The sequence below is a fragment of the Cervus canadensis genome, chromosome 19 (assembly GCF_019320065.1).
Source record: "Cervus canadensis isolate Bull #8, Minnesota chromosome 19, ASM1932006v1, whole genome shotgun sequence".
NCBI lineage: Eukaryota > Metazoa > Chordata > Mammalia > Artiodactyla > Cervidae > Cervus > Cervus canadensis.
The window spans coordinates 38,320,609-38,337,121 of NC_057404.1; the positions used below are offsets into that span (position 1 = coordinate 38,320,609).

Consider the following 16,513-nt stretch of genomic DNA (forward strand, 5'->3'; position numbering starts at 1 on the left):
GGCTCGCGGCAGGTAGAAGCGCGACCGCGCGGAGGGGCCGAGGCGCAGGCCAGGTACCCTTGCGGCTACCACGTGCGCACTGGCGGCCGAGAGGCTGGGGGCCTCGGGTAGGGGCGGGGCCAAGGCCACGGGGCGGGGCCAGCTGCGCGCGCGGGGCGGGGGCGGGGCGCGCAACGTGCTCTGGGCAGGCCCCGCGCTCCTCCTCCTCCTCCCGCGCCCAGGCCTGGCGGTCCGAGCTCCTCCCCCGGCGCGGCCTCTCTCCCCTCCCCTGCCCTCCCTCTGCCCAACCGTTCCTCCCTCCCTCCTCCCCTTCTTCCTCGGTGAGGCGCTCCTCCAGTGGCCAGGCAGCATGGCGGCGGTGGAGACGCGTGTGTGCGAGACGGACGGTTGCAGCAGCGAGGCCAAGCTCCAGTGCCCCACCTGCCTCAAGCTGGGCATCCAGGGCTCGTACTTCTGCTCGCAGGTAGACTCCCGCTTCCCCCGCGGCCCCGCCGCCGCCTCCCTCCCCGCTCCGCTTTGCCCTCGCGGCCGGTCGGGACACGCTCCTCCTCTTCCCCGGGCGGGTTCGCCGGCCGCTCTTCCTCCTCCGCCTAGTCTGCCGCGCCGCCGCCCCCTCTCGCCTCCGGGGGATCAGGGGCCCCTCCGGCCGCTTGGGACGCCCGCGGGGGTGGGGGCGCTGGCTCGCTGCCTTGCGGGCTGGGGGCGGAAGCGGACTTGCCGCCGGTCTCCCGACCGCCCTAGGGCGCCGCGTTTGGGAGCCAGTTCTCAACGCGCATCTTCCGAGCGGGCGGGGGCCGCCAGGTGTGCGGGCTTCGCGGGACAGGTGGGGTCGCCGGGGAAGGGGGCAGCCCTGGCTGTGCGAGTCGCCGCAGCTGCAGCTCCCGGCGGGGCTCTGGTCTTGGTCGGTGGGGGCTGCGGGGCCGGGTCGTCACTCTGGTCCTACGGGACTGGGGGTCGGAAGAGACCCGCTGGGCTTGGAGAAGGGTTACCTGGGACGGTGGGGGCGCCGAGAGGGGCAGTGCTAGCTCCAGCCCCACCCACCCCTGTCCCTAGGTCTTACTGCCGCACGTTGACACTTAGGCAACTTTGGAGTTGCGGATGGAGAGGGATCTGTGTAATTCATTCTTTTCCTTTGGCACTCAGAATTATTGATTTACAAAACCGTAAGATAACAATATGAGTCACCTCAGATTAACTGAACTTCCCACTGAGCGAAAAAGACAGTTCCATTAAGGATTATGCTTTAAGGCCGTATTTTAACAAGTTTTGTGCAGTGGAGCAAAGCCAGCATTGAATGGTGTCCGGACTGAAACGTCTGCTGGTGTTTGTTTACTGAAGAGCCCTAGTGTTCCGGCTGCATTTAGACGCCCCGAGTTTTGGCCTGGCGGCATTTGTACGGCTTTTGGTTACAATCCAGTTTTGTTGGAGAGAGGCACGGGAGTGTTCCAGTACGAAATTGGTAGTGTCCTGCGGGGAGGAGAGCATGCACAAAGAGTCTAAAGGTACCGACAGGGCCCTGTCCTTGCCATTGACTGTGAGATCTTTAGCTAGTCAGGTTTATGTTTCTGAGCTCCAGTCCCACCACTGTACAGAGGGGAAGATGAAGTTTTTACTCATGTATTTAACAAGGTTTTTCTGAGACCCAAATTATCCAATGAATGTGAAATCTTAATAAAACAAAGGCAGTTTTTTTTAAGTCTGGCAGTAGAGCGTAGCACATATATATGTATGTATATATACACAAATGAATAGAAGGAAAACATACATGAGCAATAAACACAAATAATATAACTTTCAAATATAAAATGTGTAAACATAAAGCTGTATGTGAAATGAAGATGAAAATAAAATTCCAGAGGTCCAACACTTGTAAGATAAGTCGTTGTAAAAGATCCTGGCAATGTTGTACAGGTCTTGTTTTCAGGTAGGATATGATCCTTGACCTTGTTAGTATCATTTGGAAAAAGTTACACTTGGAGAAGTGTTGCTCTTTCTAAAAATAGCACTGGGACTTCTCAACATGCTGAACCTGGTCGGAGTCCTTTTGTTTCTTTAAAATAATTTTCAGATTCTGTGATTTGTTGAGGCCTATGTGGGACCTGGACTTAAAAAGAAAATCCAGTAGTTTGTTTTTGAAAATCATGTACTCTCTGAGTAGAACAATGTGGCGGATTACGTTTTGCTTAAATTTAGTTGTCGTTTTGTAATGTTAAATGAAATAATATGTACAGACACTTGTTGAGATTCTGAAAAGATGCTGTGAAACTATAGTCATCAAGGATAGGTGATACTCTCCTAGGCATGTATTATTTAGTAGAAAGGACATTGGCTCATTGGGGTTTTTGGAAACATGCCAACACATTTGTGAAAACACGCAGGGTATATTTAGTACGGTAGGTATTTCATGTTGGATTCTGCAGGTATATTTCTTGTTCCATTGTTACGCCTGTAGTGGAATATATCCTGACTGATGCTTGAAACTCTCTCTCTTCATTCCTGTTGCTTCCTCCTTTAGTCAGTTTTTTAAATTTCTCACCAGTTTCTCTTAGTTCATTTCTCTACTGTAATTTACCACCTTGTAAGTAAACACTCACACACACACACACACACACAAATCAAAGGAGCAAAACCTTTCATGCAAAAGTTATTTTTCCCCTAGCATAGCAGTCTGACTGTGCTTCTCCCCAACCTATAACAAATAGAATTACCATTGCTTGCAGGATTCTAGCCCCATAGTCAGGGCACCTCTTATGAGTCCAGCTTTATTCTCTTGCTTTAACCAGAGTTTGTATTTATACTTGTTCCTTTACACAGAATATCACCTGTCTTCTGAAATCACAGATGTTCTTTCAGTCCCAGCTTGAGACCTTGTTCAATCACTAAGCCAATTTCCACATTTATGATGAAACTGGGGCTTCTCCTTGCCACTTCTCTGATCATCTTCACTAGCAGTGGTCTGTCTTTTCTCTTCTCCTGGCTTCTGTGGTCCCCAGGCTGATTGTCTGACCAGCTTGTCTTTGGGAATAAGCTGTGAACAAAACTACAAGAGAACAGAAGTAAGCCTTTTCCAGTTATCCTGTCACACCACCTTATTTTCTCTATAACATTTTATGCACTCTGATCTTTTGATTTTTGTTTATCTTTCAATCAGAAGGTGAGCATCATGAATAACTCTCACTGCCCTCTCCTCATTTCTCAACACAATGCTCTGTATGTAATAGGTGGTCAATAAATGCTTGCGTCAAAAGGCAGAATAAAGAGGTACATTCATGCATGCTCAGTTGTGTCCAATTCTGGGACCTCATAGACTGCAACCCCCCAGGCTCCTCTGTCCATGGAATTTTCCAGGCAAGAATACTGGAGTAGGTTGCCATTTCCTCCTCTGGGGGATCTTCCCAGCCCAGGGATGGAACCCTCATCTCAGGTATGGGCAGGCAGATTCTTTACCGCTGAGCCACCAGGGAAGCCAGAATAAAGAGGTGAACTGCCACAACTGAATCACAGTTCTATTACTAGCTGTCTGCTTTAGGCAGGTAACCTTTGTTTTGTATTATAACCTTTTATTTTTTGACTTGAATTATATTATTTTTGTTTGTGCTGAGTCTTTGTTGCTGCGCAACAGCATTCTGTAGTTACGGCAAGTGGGCATCTCACTGCAGTGGCTTCTCTAGCTGCAGAGCTCTGGGTTTAGGGCACCCAGGCGTTGGTGGTTGCAGCCTGCGGGCTCAGTAGTTGCGGCTCGCGGGCTCTAGAGCACAGACTCAGTAGTTGTGCACTGGGCTGAGCTGCTCTGTGGCTTGTGGAATCTTCTGGACCGTGGATCGAGCCCATTTCTCGTGCATTGGCAGGTGGGTTCTCATCCACTGTACCACCAGGGAGGTCGTGTTACACCCTTTTAAAACGGGGCTTTGAATAGTACCAACCTCAGGGTTTGTATGTATTAATGAAACACTTAGCGTAGCAATACATTTAATCAGTGTTAGCTCTTTTTATCATTATACTGTATTTATGCTTAAGAAGATAGAAATATTTTTACTTAATTTTAAGACAAATTTTGGTCTTTTAATGAGTAAAACCTATTTCATTTGAAATCGAGCTTTACAGGAGTTTATGATGTTTGATGGTAATTCTTTATAGCTGTATCCGTCTTATTCGGTAGTAGCTGACTAGGTTTAAAGCTTAGTAGTTTACTCATAGTCCCAAAGAGTTTGTAAGAGTTTTTTGAGGATGGAGGTTGTGCTGTATTCATTTTTGTATTTCTCGTAAGTACTTTGTACACAGTAAGCACTCAGTGCTTTAAATGAAAGAAAAAATGTCATTAGGCCTGAGAAGGAAAGGCAAAGAGTAGTCAAGCCGTTAGTGAACACCCCAGGGCAGATGCTATCTTGACTGTAGTTAAAGGATCGGCAGAGAGGGACCTGCGTGATTTGCAGCCCTTCATAAGGCCTTAGAACTTAAAGGGAAGAGGCCTGGGTTTGGAGTCTTACCTGGGTTTTTTGCGACCATGTCCTCGAGTAGGTTAATGATGCCCTCCTTATAATTGAGGTGAAGGTGAGTAAGAGCGTGCAAAGTGCCTCAACACTGTTCAGTAAATAGTGTTGTTGCACCTGCCTTATGTCTACTACCATTGTAGCTAGCCATAAGGAAGGTTTACAATGTTTGAGGAGGAGCCTTATTTGTTATGAACATTTTGAACAAATTCTTGGAATTGGTTCTTTCAAAGAAGTAGTGGCCATGTAAAGTGACTGCCTGGGTCTTCAGTAAGAAAATGAGTGGGTGGGCATCTCGGATGTTGGAGTCGAAAAGTGAGGAAAGAATTGCACTTCCAATATGTAGGTCTTTGAAATGTAACCCTGTCCTCTAAAACACTTTCTCCGTTGATAACAAAGTTCCTGACATTTCTAGGGATTTTCTCAAAATTCTTTACATTACCTCACCCTGTTTCTAGATATTGCGGTAAGATAGCAATATCTAGTTGTGATTTTTTTTTCTTAAATATAAAAATAACTTTTATTGTAGAAGAATTATAAAATACAGGTGAAGGGTTGCTTGGTGATAATTTCTGTAAGTCTATTGATGGGTAGTCTTACAAACATTTATGTATTCCTACATACACTTATATGCATATACTTTTATCAAAATGGCTCAATCATATATATAATCTTAGGGAATTTGCTCTCTTTTATGTCTTAAGTAATACATTTGGAATGTGTGTAATGGCTCCATTTACATTATCGTTTGTAATGGCTGAATAATATTTTATGTGATAGATGTACTGTTCTGTATTTACTCATTTATGGTTGAATTTGCTTTCTTTTTAATTTTTAAGCTGCTGTTTAATTGCTTTTCGATAAATGTTCTTGTGAAATTTTAAATCATCTTGATTACTTGAGAGTATAGAGTAATGGTGGGGCTGGTATATAAACCAAGGACTGAACCCATCTTGAGGTGCTGGTAGTTCTCACAGTGTAGTTAATGGATTATTACTAGTTTGAGAACCTCCTGGTGGTGGATGGAGATCTCCTTTTATTGACATGCTTGTATTATAAATGCTTATGTTGGAGTTTTGGCATGAATTATATTTTTATTGTAGAACTTGTAAAAAGCAAACATCCTTTGGTTGGTAGATAATCAAAAGTTTAACCAATCTTTAACTCCGAGTTACCGTTTTAGAGATTGAAGGGCTATTGGAAGTAGATATGAGCTTATACTGTTCATATAGTTTGTGACAAAAGTGTTAGTCACTTATTTTTTTCTTCCTTTTTCTTGGTGAGTCTTTTTCAGGTTTGGCATACTTGCACAATTTTTAGTTTGGTCTTAGTTTATTTGGTGGGAATGACAGACACATAAGCCTATGGCTAAACACATACCCAGCTCTAGACAGGAGGGAGAATCAGTAGCGTGGTGGCTCCTGTATAAATGAGTTGTCTCTGGTATTAGTAGGAAATCCATTTAGTAGATGTATCATGGGCAGGAATATGCTATAGAGCAACCGTTGAGATTCTCTCCATGTTAAAGTTCTAATGAAATAAAATATAGATATAACCATCCTCTCTGCTTGATCCTGAACTTTTCTTGACTCAGTTTTAACCTGAAGCATGTGCTTATTCATGCTTTGGCAGCTCAACAATTATAAATCTTTTTTTTTTTTTCTTTGATTGGTATCAGCCTTGGGTCTGACTTTGAATAAAGAACAGTTTAACACACCCTGTTAGCTAGGCCCGCCTTTCTCAGCGTGTGTATTTAGCTGCAGTAGTTGAATGTGGGAGAGGGACCTCTGAAACTTCCTCTCAACTATTCATTGCAAATGATTTTTCGTTTTGTGCACTGTTCACAGTAGCTAAGTTGTGGAAACAACCTCTATATATATCCATGGATAGATGAATGGGTAAACAAAATGTGGCATAAACGTATAATGGAATCCTAGGCTGAAACTCCAGTACTTTGGCCACCTCATGAGAAGAGTTGACTCGTTGGAAAAGACCCTGATGCTGGGAACGATTGGGGGCAGGAGGAGACGGGGACGACAGAGGATGAGATGGTGGGATGGCATCACCAACTCGATGGACATGGGTTTGGGTGGACTCTGGGAGTTGGTGATGGACAGGGAGGCCTGGCGTGCTGCGATTCATGGGGTCGGGAAGAGTTGGACATGACTGAGCGACTGAACTGAACTGAGGCAGTTTTAACAAAAAAGGGAAATTTGCAGTATGTCACAACATGAATGAGAGAAATCAGCCAATCATTGAAAGTGATTCCACTTAACATGAGGTACCTGAAATTGTTAAATTCCTAGGCTCAAAGAGTGGAATGGGTGAAGGGGAAAATGGGAAGTTAGTAATCAACAGGCATTTAAGTTCAGTCCTGCAGATGGATAAACTCTAGAGATCTGTTCTTTACCATTGTACGTACAACAGTGTGAATTATATTGATGCTTAAAATTATTAAGAGGATAGGTCTCACGTTAAGGTGTTCTATTTAAAAAAAAAGTTCTGTTTTTTTTTCCCCAGTAACCTGTCTGTTTTATAGCCAGGTTCAGTGGGGACTTCTTTGTGATACCCCAGAGCTCTGTGGTGTCTGTTGGAAGGCATTCCTAAAATCACTGTCATGGGGTCTGCTGCTGTGGCCTTTGTCTAGGTCATAGGCTCAGGCCTCTAAAGAGTGGGTAGGGTATAAGTGAGATTTTATGACTTTAGCAATTTTCTTATCATAAAGTGGCAGGCAACAGAGATGTCTCCATCTCTGTTGAGAACTTGTATTAATTGATCCTGCCTTGATAAAAGGTGCAAAAGGGCAGCCCTTTGCATCAGATTCTGAAGGTTGCCCTGCCTTATCAATCAAGCCACGAGCTCAAATCATTCAGTAAAATAGGTAAATTGTAAGTGACATTAGGTTTTAGATGTGACATGACTCCCTGCACCCCCCCCCCCCAACACTGGGCATTTATTTTCTTACTGATTATTTCATTAACTGGTACTAGTGATGGGCTTAACTATTTGAATACTGATAACCTTGCATAGTTCACTACTAAAATGTATAGGAAAATATAAATGGAGGTATTACGTGATTTAGTATTGCTTTTGAATTGAGGTTTTTAAGCACCTTAAAGTCAGGATCTGTACTTTTTTAAAAAACTCATTTGTTTTTATTAGATGTTGAATAGAATAAAAAACTAACAGTAAGTCAACCATAGTATCTAAAGAAACATGGTACAGTAAATGCCTCTGTACTTAACCGCCTGAATTATTAAAAAGAATATATTAATGAAGCAAGTAAAACCAGAAAGCACCTATGTGTCTCTCATCCTAAAGGTACTCCCTGTTCTGAGTTGCCTTTATCATTCATTTGCTTTTCCATGTATTTGATTCCTTAGATAATGCATTGTTTAGTTTTGATGTTTTTGAAGGTTTTATAAATCACTGCACATATTCTTCTGCAACTTGCTTTCTTTATATTCTGTTCTTGAGATTCACCCTTGTTGCATGTCGCTCTAGTTCTTTCATTTTCATTGCTGTATAGTATTTGTGAATTAATGTATCAATTTATTCATTCCTTTGTTGATGGAAATTTGGGTTGTTCTAGGTTTTTACTATTATAAACAGTACTACTCTAAACATTCTTGTACCTAGCTCCTGATGCCTATGTGCAAGAGTTTCTCTTGGGTGTACAACCAGGAGAAAAGTTCTTGGGTCATGGGATATGTATGCGTTCAGCTCTGTTTTGACTGAGCCAGATTTTTTTCCAGTGTGATTGTGCTTATTCTCCCATCAGGAGAAACTTTATATTGTTCCATGTCCTAGCTAGGACTTGACATTAATAGACGTTTTGGCTTTTGCCTGTTGTGTTACTTATGAATAACAATGTTTGTTGGGTTATTTTTGCATTTGCAAACCTGCTAAAATTTACTGTCCTCAAGAGGCTTATGGTTACTTGTGTGGACAGGAAGTACTTAAAAAAAAAAAAAAGTTATATGACCTGGAGTGCTAAGTGAAAGTTACAGACAAGGAATTTTTTTCTTTTAATTATTTTATAACATTATTGAGTCTCCCTAGCTTTTTATTGTGATGATTTTCAAACATAGAAAAGTTGAAAGAAGAGTCTTGTAACTAATTGCAGTATACCGTCACCTACATATTTTGCTCTAATTGCTTTATTTATGAGTTCTTATGTGTATTACATTTGTATATGTATTGGTTGAAAAATTTTAAGTCACAGACAACAGGACACCATACCCATTACATGGTTACATGTAAACATCTTCAGCATGTATCTTCTAATGACCGGGATATTCTTTCTTACTTATTAGTACAGTACCATGATTACATGTAAGAATATTGCCAAGAATTCCCTAATATCTTCTAATAGTCCTATTTGAATTGATCAGTTATCTCCTAAACATTTCAGTAGTTGTGTTTTTGGTTAATTTTTGGAACCAAGATCCTTTCAAAGCTCATAAGTAGCATGTGATTGTTACATTTCTTAGTCTTAGTATAGAACAGTCCTTTCATCTTTATTTTCTTGATCCTGGCTTTTTGAAGAGACTAGTCAGTTGTCTTGCAGAGTGCACATGTTCTTGGTTATCTGATTATTTCTTCGTAGTGTCTTTAAGTTGTTCTCTTATCCCCTGTCTGTTCTGTCAGGATTCTCTTGACAGGACTTGTGAGTGACTCTGTGTACTTCATATTCTATCACATCAGGAGGCGCTCCTAAATGTGATCACTTGGTTAGGAAGTGCTGCCAGCTCACTGTACATTTTTCACTTTGTAATTAACTCTACCATAGCACCTTTGAAGGATGGTGGATTCTATATCCTTTTGACCTTCCTCCAGTAGTCTCTGATTGTTCCCTAGCTTTCTGACCCAAGACAAATAAGGTTTACTTTGTAGTTTTCCTGTCCCAGATCTGGAATCCAGCCTGTCTCCAAGGAGCCCTTGTTTCTGGTAGGAATGTCTTTAGAAATCTAGTTCTGCCTGCTCAGTATGCTCCATACTGAGCCACTGGCTGGAGTCCCTGCCTGGAGAAGAAAGGTACTGACATCTTCAAGGAAGTTTGCTGATGGCTCTGGAGGACACAAATAAAACTGCTAATGGGCAGTTTTTCAAAGCAGCATAGTAAAAAGGTGAAAAATGGTATAGGGAAGGTCCTAGAAGGCCTCCTGGAGGAGGGGTTAAGAAATGGATTTGGGCACACTGGAAAAAATAAATAAAAAGGTAAGTAAAAAGGTGTCTGTTAGCGAGGAGGAGAGGACATTCTCTCCAGGGGAAGGGTGTTTATGGAAGTAGGAGCAAGCTGAGGCGTGTGTGTTAACAGCAAGTAACCACAGCCTTGCAGTGGTGAAGAGTCTGAGTAGAAATATAAGAAAATAAAGTGATCGTTAGCAGGGCCAGAGACTTTGTGTTCCACTGAGGATATTTTTTTAAAATGTAAATACCTCCATTTGTTTTTTTGTTAAAAAAAGCAGTGCATGGCCTTTGCGTAAATTTAAAACAGAAGTGTTTAAAGTGAAAGCTGTGTCATGATCGTATCCTAAGAGTATGTTACAGTTTGGTTTATTATCTTATCAGACTTTTATATGTTTATTACACAGAGGTTAAGAGCATGGAAACTGTCTCAAGAGAGCCTGCATTTAAAACCTGGCTTTGCCATTATCTGTGGGTTTTTTTTTTTTTAACGTGTTAATTTTTCTGTGCTTCAGTTTTCTCATTTGTTAAATGGGAAATAATAGAATTTACCCTGTAGAGTTGTGAGGATTAATGGTTGGTGCATATAGTACTGCCTAAATCAGTGCTTGGCATATGGTCAGCATTCACGTGTTACTTGTTGTTTTTATGTTTTTCAAACAAAACCAGAATCATTGTTCTACAGCTTTGTAACTTAACTTTTTAAAAAATGAATTTCTTTTTTCTACAGGTAAAGAACACAGAGAGACATTACCATCCTAACTATTTTTACAAGTACTTTTCAGCGGTGTTTATTATATTTGCATTGTTGTAGAACATATCTCAAGAACTTCTTTAATCTTGCAGAACTGAAACAGCTCATTAAACAGCTCTCTTTTGCTTGCTCCACTCAGCCCTGATAACCACTGTTCTGCCTAACTTGTGGGCAACAGCATGAGTATTTTAAAAGAAACATTTTCCAGGTGATTCGAGGACCTATTCAGGACTGAGAACCATACTACCCCATATCAGCTCCTAAAACTTGGTAGACATCTCTTGGTGTTAAAGAAAAAGTGGGGTAAAAACTTAACCTTTCTAGTTTCAGTAGGTAGTCTATAGCCAGTGCTTTGATGCAGTGAAACAGGTGGAAAGCAGGGTAGTGAGACAAGCTCTGTCAGAGGAGTGCGGAATGTGCCCTGTTGTTAGGCGTGGGCTGGGATGGGTGTGGTGTGGACACGTTACGAATGTAGCATTTGTAACAGACTGAAGGGACAGGTTAAAACTTGTGAGGACAAGGTGTAAATGTGTCAGGAACAGATAGACGAGGTCATGCAAGGGAAAGGAAAGTGCGGTCTTCTCCGGGGGAACTCTCACCCTGGTTTAGTTAGGTTGTTGGTATATTTTTCAGAGATAAGGAAGGAAAGGTTGCTGAGGTGAGTCAGAGGTTGATTCTTCATGGTGTGGAGAATAAGTCCCTCAGGGGTTTTGAGTGGTCCTAGTCGGGTAAAGAAATGGGAGAAGAATGAGATTGTGGTCTAAGGAAGGAATACTGTTCAGTCTTCAAGAGTTACTAGGAGGTACAGAATGTACCTGATGCTGTCAGGGGTTTTGAAGACTGTGCCCTTGTTACTTGATGGCCTCAGCAAGTAAGAGGATGGCGGGTGTCTTGAGAGGTATTTATTATGAACACTTTGGTTCCTTCATTTCCTCAAATATTCATATATTTTGAAATACAAGTCTTTAGCTAGGTAAGCTGTTTTGTGAGACAGTTCTTCAGTTTATTTAATGAGAATAATCCTATTAGTCCTCCTATTAAAAAGGTGGGATTTGATGTAGGTCTCACAAACCAAGTACAAAGCACTCTGAAATCCTCTGAGGAAAATACAGGGCTATTTATTTGAATGGCTGCTTTTCAGTGAATGTGATGAACTTCAGCATGTTTATTAATAGTTGATGATAGCTACATTGAAATTTTAATTGGGAGAGAAATGGGCATGGTATGGCATTGATCCAATGCACTGTAAGGTTCTTTAGAACACCAGGTAGTCTGAAAAATGTAAAACATGTTCTGCTTTTTTAGGAATAAGTTGATAATCTTGTTGAAAGTTTTTTTTTTCCCCCCTGAAATAGAATCAAGGGGGGTTATTTCTAAATCTTGGCAGTTTTTCCATAGCTATGACTTTTCAGAGTAGATATGAAAAGAAAATAGTTTACCGTGAATACTTAAGGTGTACCAAAACTTAACCGTTGGTCTTTGCATATCATCTTGGGCTTTTTACTTTGCCCAGTATGAAGTGACAATCAAGAAGAAGCATTTTGAAATATGGTTCCTTTAAAAAACTTATATTGATTTTAGTTTGTTCACAGTTTACTAGAGAATCGAATTAAGAGAGATCACCATGAAATAGATGATTAATTGAATTGTAGAGGCAGTAAATGCTAAAGGGTTTAGAAGATGTGTCATTTCTCACTGGGGGACAGGAGGAGTTTTACAGAAAAGGTTGTATTTAAAATCACTTGTTGTTATCTTCTGAACTCTTGAAGGAAAGTATGGTTTGAATGGAGGGGAGGAGGGCATCTGATTATTGAAGCTTAATTGCTTTGAAAGATACGATATGTATGAAACTGGGCATAGGTCAGAGTGGTACCACCTCCCTGCTCCTGTCCCAGTCAGAGCCCCTCTCTTTTCTGTTTAAATACTAAAGAGTTCTAGATTTCTTTTTACAAGAGTTCTGTGATCAGTAGGGGTAAAAAGAAAAACTTGGCACCTACTCTGATATACTCCAGATGGCATGCATTTGCAATTAAAATAAAAAATTCTTTGTTTATTTAAAATTCAAGAAGATTTGATGATTGAATTTTTGGATGTTGTCATGTTGTAAATAACATTACCTTCTGAGTGGAGAAACTTGGAACAGTCAACAAATAATGGTGAATGTGTAGATGTGCCCACTGTAAAAGGTGAGTCACAGAGAACGACAGCGTTAGGAAGGATGTGAGATTGATGTGAAAAGAAAGAATAACATGACTGTCTTTGCTGATGCCTGCCTGACAAGCCTTGTTCACCATAAAGTGACATCCCCCAGGAAGAGGTTAAAGAGGTGAGCTGTGTATTTTGGCCACTGGGGGGATACCCAGTTGTGGAGCAAAGAGTAGGCTGTCCAGTTGGTCACACTGTGAGCAGAAAGTATAAACACATTGCCTTAATGCTGTGTTAATTGGTTTAAATCTACTTTAAGTGACAAAATGCCTTAACTCAGAAAACAACTTGTCTTTTAGATAGAATCTTCCTGCAGCTGGAAAACGGCATTCAACTTAAAATACTGGCTGTAGAAAAGGAACCTAAATATATGTGCACTGGACATCTTAGAGATCATGCCAGTTGTTATGTTCAATATGGCTTTGATTCTTGAAAAGACATGCATGTGGCTTAGAGTCAAATATTCTAATACTGGGTATCTCTTAACCTGGCATTAGTTTTTCCAGTTTTATTGAGAAATAATCGACAGAACATTGAATAAGTTTAAGGTATTGTATAGTCACTAAGTCATGTCCGACTCTTCGTGACCCCATGGACTGTAACCCGCCAGGCTCCTCTGTCCATGGAATTCTTACTAGAGTGGGTTGCCGTATCTTTCTCCCCAACCCAGGGATTGAACCCAGGCCTTCTGCATTGGCAGGCGGATTCTTTTTACTACTGAGCCACTGAGGGAGCCTATTAAGTATACAACATAATAATTAGATAATATATACTTTGTGAAACAGTTACCACCATAAGTTCAGTTATTATTCATCACCTCACAATTTCAGTTTTTTTCCCTTGTGATGAGAACGTTTTAGACAACTTTCAAATATACAATATTGTTAACTACACTCATCATGTTGTACATTATATCCCCAGAATTTGGTTTTCTTTCCACCACTTTAAACTGATTATTTTGGCATTCAATTCCGTATCTCTAAAAAGCATGGTTGTATTTCTCTGTCTTGATCATTTGGTTTTAGGCCTTGTCACTAGCTTTCCTGGAATGAAGGAGAGGGTTTGGCAGTTACACTCCGCACCTGTCATGTGGCTGTCTTCTGATTTGTAAAGTGGTTTTGAGTCACGTAGTCTGCTTGTCCCTTAGTAGTTGTGTGACCTTGGGCAGGTCATTTAGTGTGGCTTAACTTTCTCATCAGTAAAATGGGTACTGTATAAGTAGTGTCTGCTTCATAGGATTGTTAGGACTTCACCTATGTCAAGTAGTTGGAATAGTGACTAGCCCATAGTAGGTGCTACATAAGTGTGATGTATTATTGTTACAGTAGAATTACGTTTCCTTCCTTGTACAGCTCCATTCACTCAGCTTTCTGTGTAGTAAGTGCCCTACATACGAACCCTTGAAAGTTGCAAACTTTCAAAGATGTGAAGGTGTGTTTGCATGTCCAGTTGTGTTTAAATTCACGTGTCTGGTGTACATTGTCACGTGCACCCTCTACGCGAGGCTGTGCTTTTGTCTGCTGTGAAGTACTGTTGCCGTGCAACACGAGGAGGTTACTGATGAAGACCTGGTGGAATCGGAGGCCCAGGGGAAGGACCAAGAGAGACAGGAGGAAGAAGTAACCGAAGAACCAGAGAGATTCACGACAAGGGAAATGGCAAGGGGATTTGCTTTATCTCAGGAAGCGCTGTTAGTTTTTGAGGCATAGGACCCAAACGAAGAAGGGTACGTGAAGGTTGCAGAGTGCCATCCAGTGCTACGGATTATCTGAGAAAAAAAAGAGCTACTGCCTAGACATCGCTGGATTGTGGTTTTAAGAGAGTAGATAGAATTGAAAACATCAGGGAACCAGAACCTGTGCCGTCCACGTCAAGCATGCGTGAAATTGCGGCTTCCCTGTGTGCTGTTGCGGACGATCCTGCAGCTCTGCCGCCTCCCACCGCCTCTCCCTCCTCCAGTCCGTGACTCTGGCGGCCCGTTTACTCGGGGCCCTGTATGTCAGCTGTTGTACTGTACTACTGTACTTTAAGATACTGTGCTGTAAGATTAAAAGTGATTTTTTATTTTTTGTGTTTGTTTTTTATGTATTATTTGTGTGAAAAGTATTATAATCCTATTACAGTACAGTACTGTATAGCCGATTGTGTTAGTGGGGTACTTAGGACTATTGGACTTACAAACATGCTCTTGGAATGGAACTTGTTTGTAAATAGGGGACTTGCTGTAATCTGTACACGTTTTGTAGATAATCTTTATCAAGCTGAGGAAATTCTCTTCCAGTTTACTGAGAGTTTTTATTATAAGTGGTTGTTGATTTTTGTTTCCAACTATATTGTGGATTTTTGTTTCATCTTTGCACTTAACGTTACTTTCTCCTTTATGTACATAATTTTGAAGCTCTGTTGATACATACAATTTAAACTGTTATATCATCTCAGTTATTTGGCCTTTTAAAAAAATCATCATGTAATTTTCCTCTTTATCCTTAGTAGTTTTCTGTTTTTGTCATTACTGGTCCTGAGGCTCTGTATTTTTTTTTTTTTTTTTTAAATCTTTTCTGTGTTCAAATGGGATAGTTTCTTTTGGTCTTCCAAGTTGACTGAATTTTTCTTCTGTCATCTGCTACTGGATGCTGCTGCTGTGCTTAATCAGTCGGATCTGATTCTTTCTTTGTAACCCCTTGGGCTGTAGCCCGCCAGGCTCCTCTATCCATGGAATTCTTCAGGCAAGAATACTGGAGTGGGTAGCCTTTCCCTGCTCCAGGGTATCTTCCCAACTCGGAACCCAGGTCTCCCGCATTGCAGGCAGATTCTTCATCAGCTGAGCCACCAGGGAAGCCTGTGCTACTGAATATATCCAGTTAATTTTTTATTTTGGCTATTGTATTTTTCGGTTTTAAAATTTCCATTTGGTGTTTCTGTATATCTTCCCGAATATTTTCTTTTTTTTCCATTGATATAAGAGTGTTTTTTGGTTGATTGTTGGAACGTTTTAATAATAGCTGCTTTAAATTCTGTCAGTTAATGCCAACATTGGTGTCAGCTTAGCACTGGTGTCTGTTGACTCACTTCCCTTATAAATTGAGATTGTCTTGGTTCTTTATATGCTGGATAATTTTAGATTGTATCCTGTGGAAAGTTTTGCATATTATGAAATCTTAAGTCTTGTTTAAATCTTGTGGAGAATGTTGATATTTTAAGTTTTAGCTTCCCTGGTGGCTCAGACGGTAAAGCGTCTGTCTCCAGTGCTGGAGGCCTGGGTTCGATCCCTGGGTCTGGAAGATCCTGGGTCTGGAAGATCCCCTGGAGAAGGAAATGGCAACCCACTCCAGTATTCTTGCCTGGAAAATTCCATGGACAGAGGAGCCTGGTAGGCTGCAGTCCATGGGTCCACAAAGAGTTGGACACGACTGAGCGACTACTTACTTACTTACTTAACTAACCTGGTTAGATTCAGCCTCCAAGTCCTAACCTGCCTCTGTGGTTCCAGTGTCAGTTCAGTTTTCACAGCCTTTGCAGCGCCATTCACGTCTGTCCTGAGACCTGAGCGACGGTCTCTGTTAGTGCTCTTCTCACACACATCAGTAGTTTGCATTACGAACAACTTGATGGGGTCACTTTAGGGAGCGCCTTCCTTGGGAATTCTCGGTTTTGGTCCTCTGGCCGGAAAAGTGGGGTTTTAGGTACCTCCCTTTGCTGTATGTCACGACTGTGCCTTTGTCTGGGCCAAATGACAAGGAGGTCACAGACAGAAGAAAGTAAAGGGGTTTGGCCCCATCCTGTCCGGACTGCAGCTTTACTGATTAGAGAAGAGATATCTCCTGCTCAGCGCTTTGGCTCCTACACGCTCATGTTGTGGGTTGCCTCAGGATCA

At 41.6% G+C, this 16,513-nt stretch overlaps 1 protein-coding gene across 1 annotated transcript in view; it reads left to right on the forward strand.

Moving 5' to 3' along the window:
• The first annotated feature begins 278 nt into the window (after positions 1-278).
• METAP1 (methionyl aminopeptidase 1) overlaps positions 279-16,513 on the forward strand; it is a 51,890-nt gene continuing 35,655 nt past the window's right edge. Inside the window, exon 1 of the mRNA XM_043438809.1 lies at positions 279-463. Coding sequence (XP_043294744.1) covers positions 350-463 — 114 coding nt within the window. The 5' untranslated portion in view covers positions 279-349. The remainder of the gene's footprint in view (positions 464-16,513) is intronic.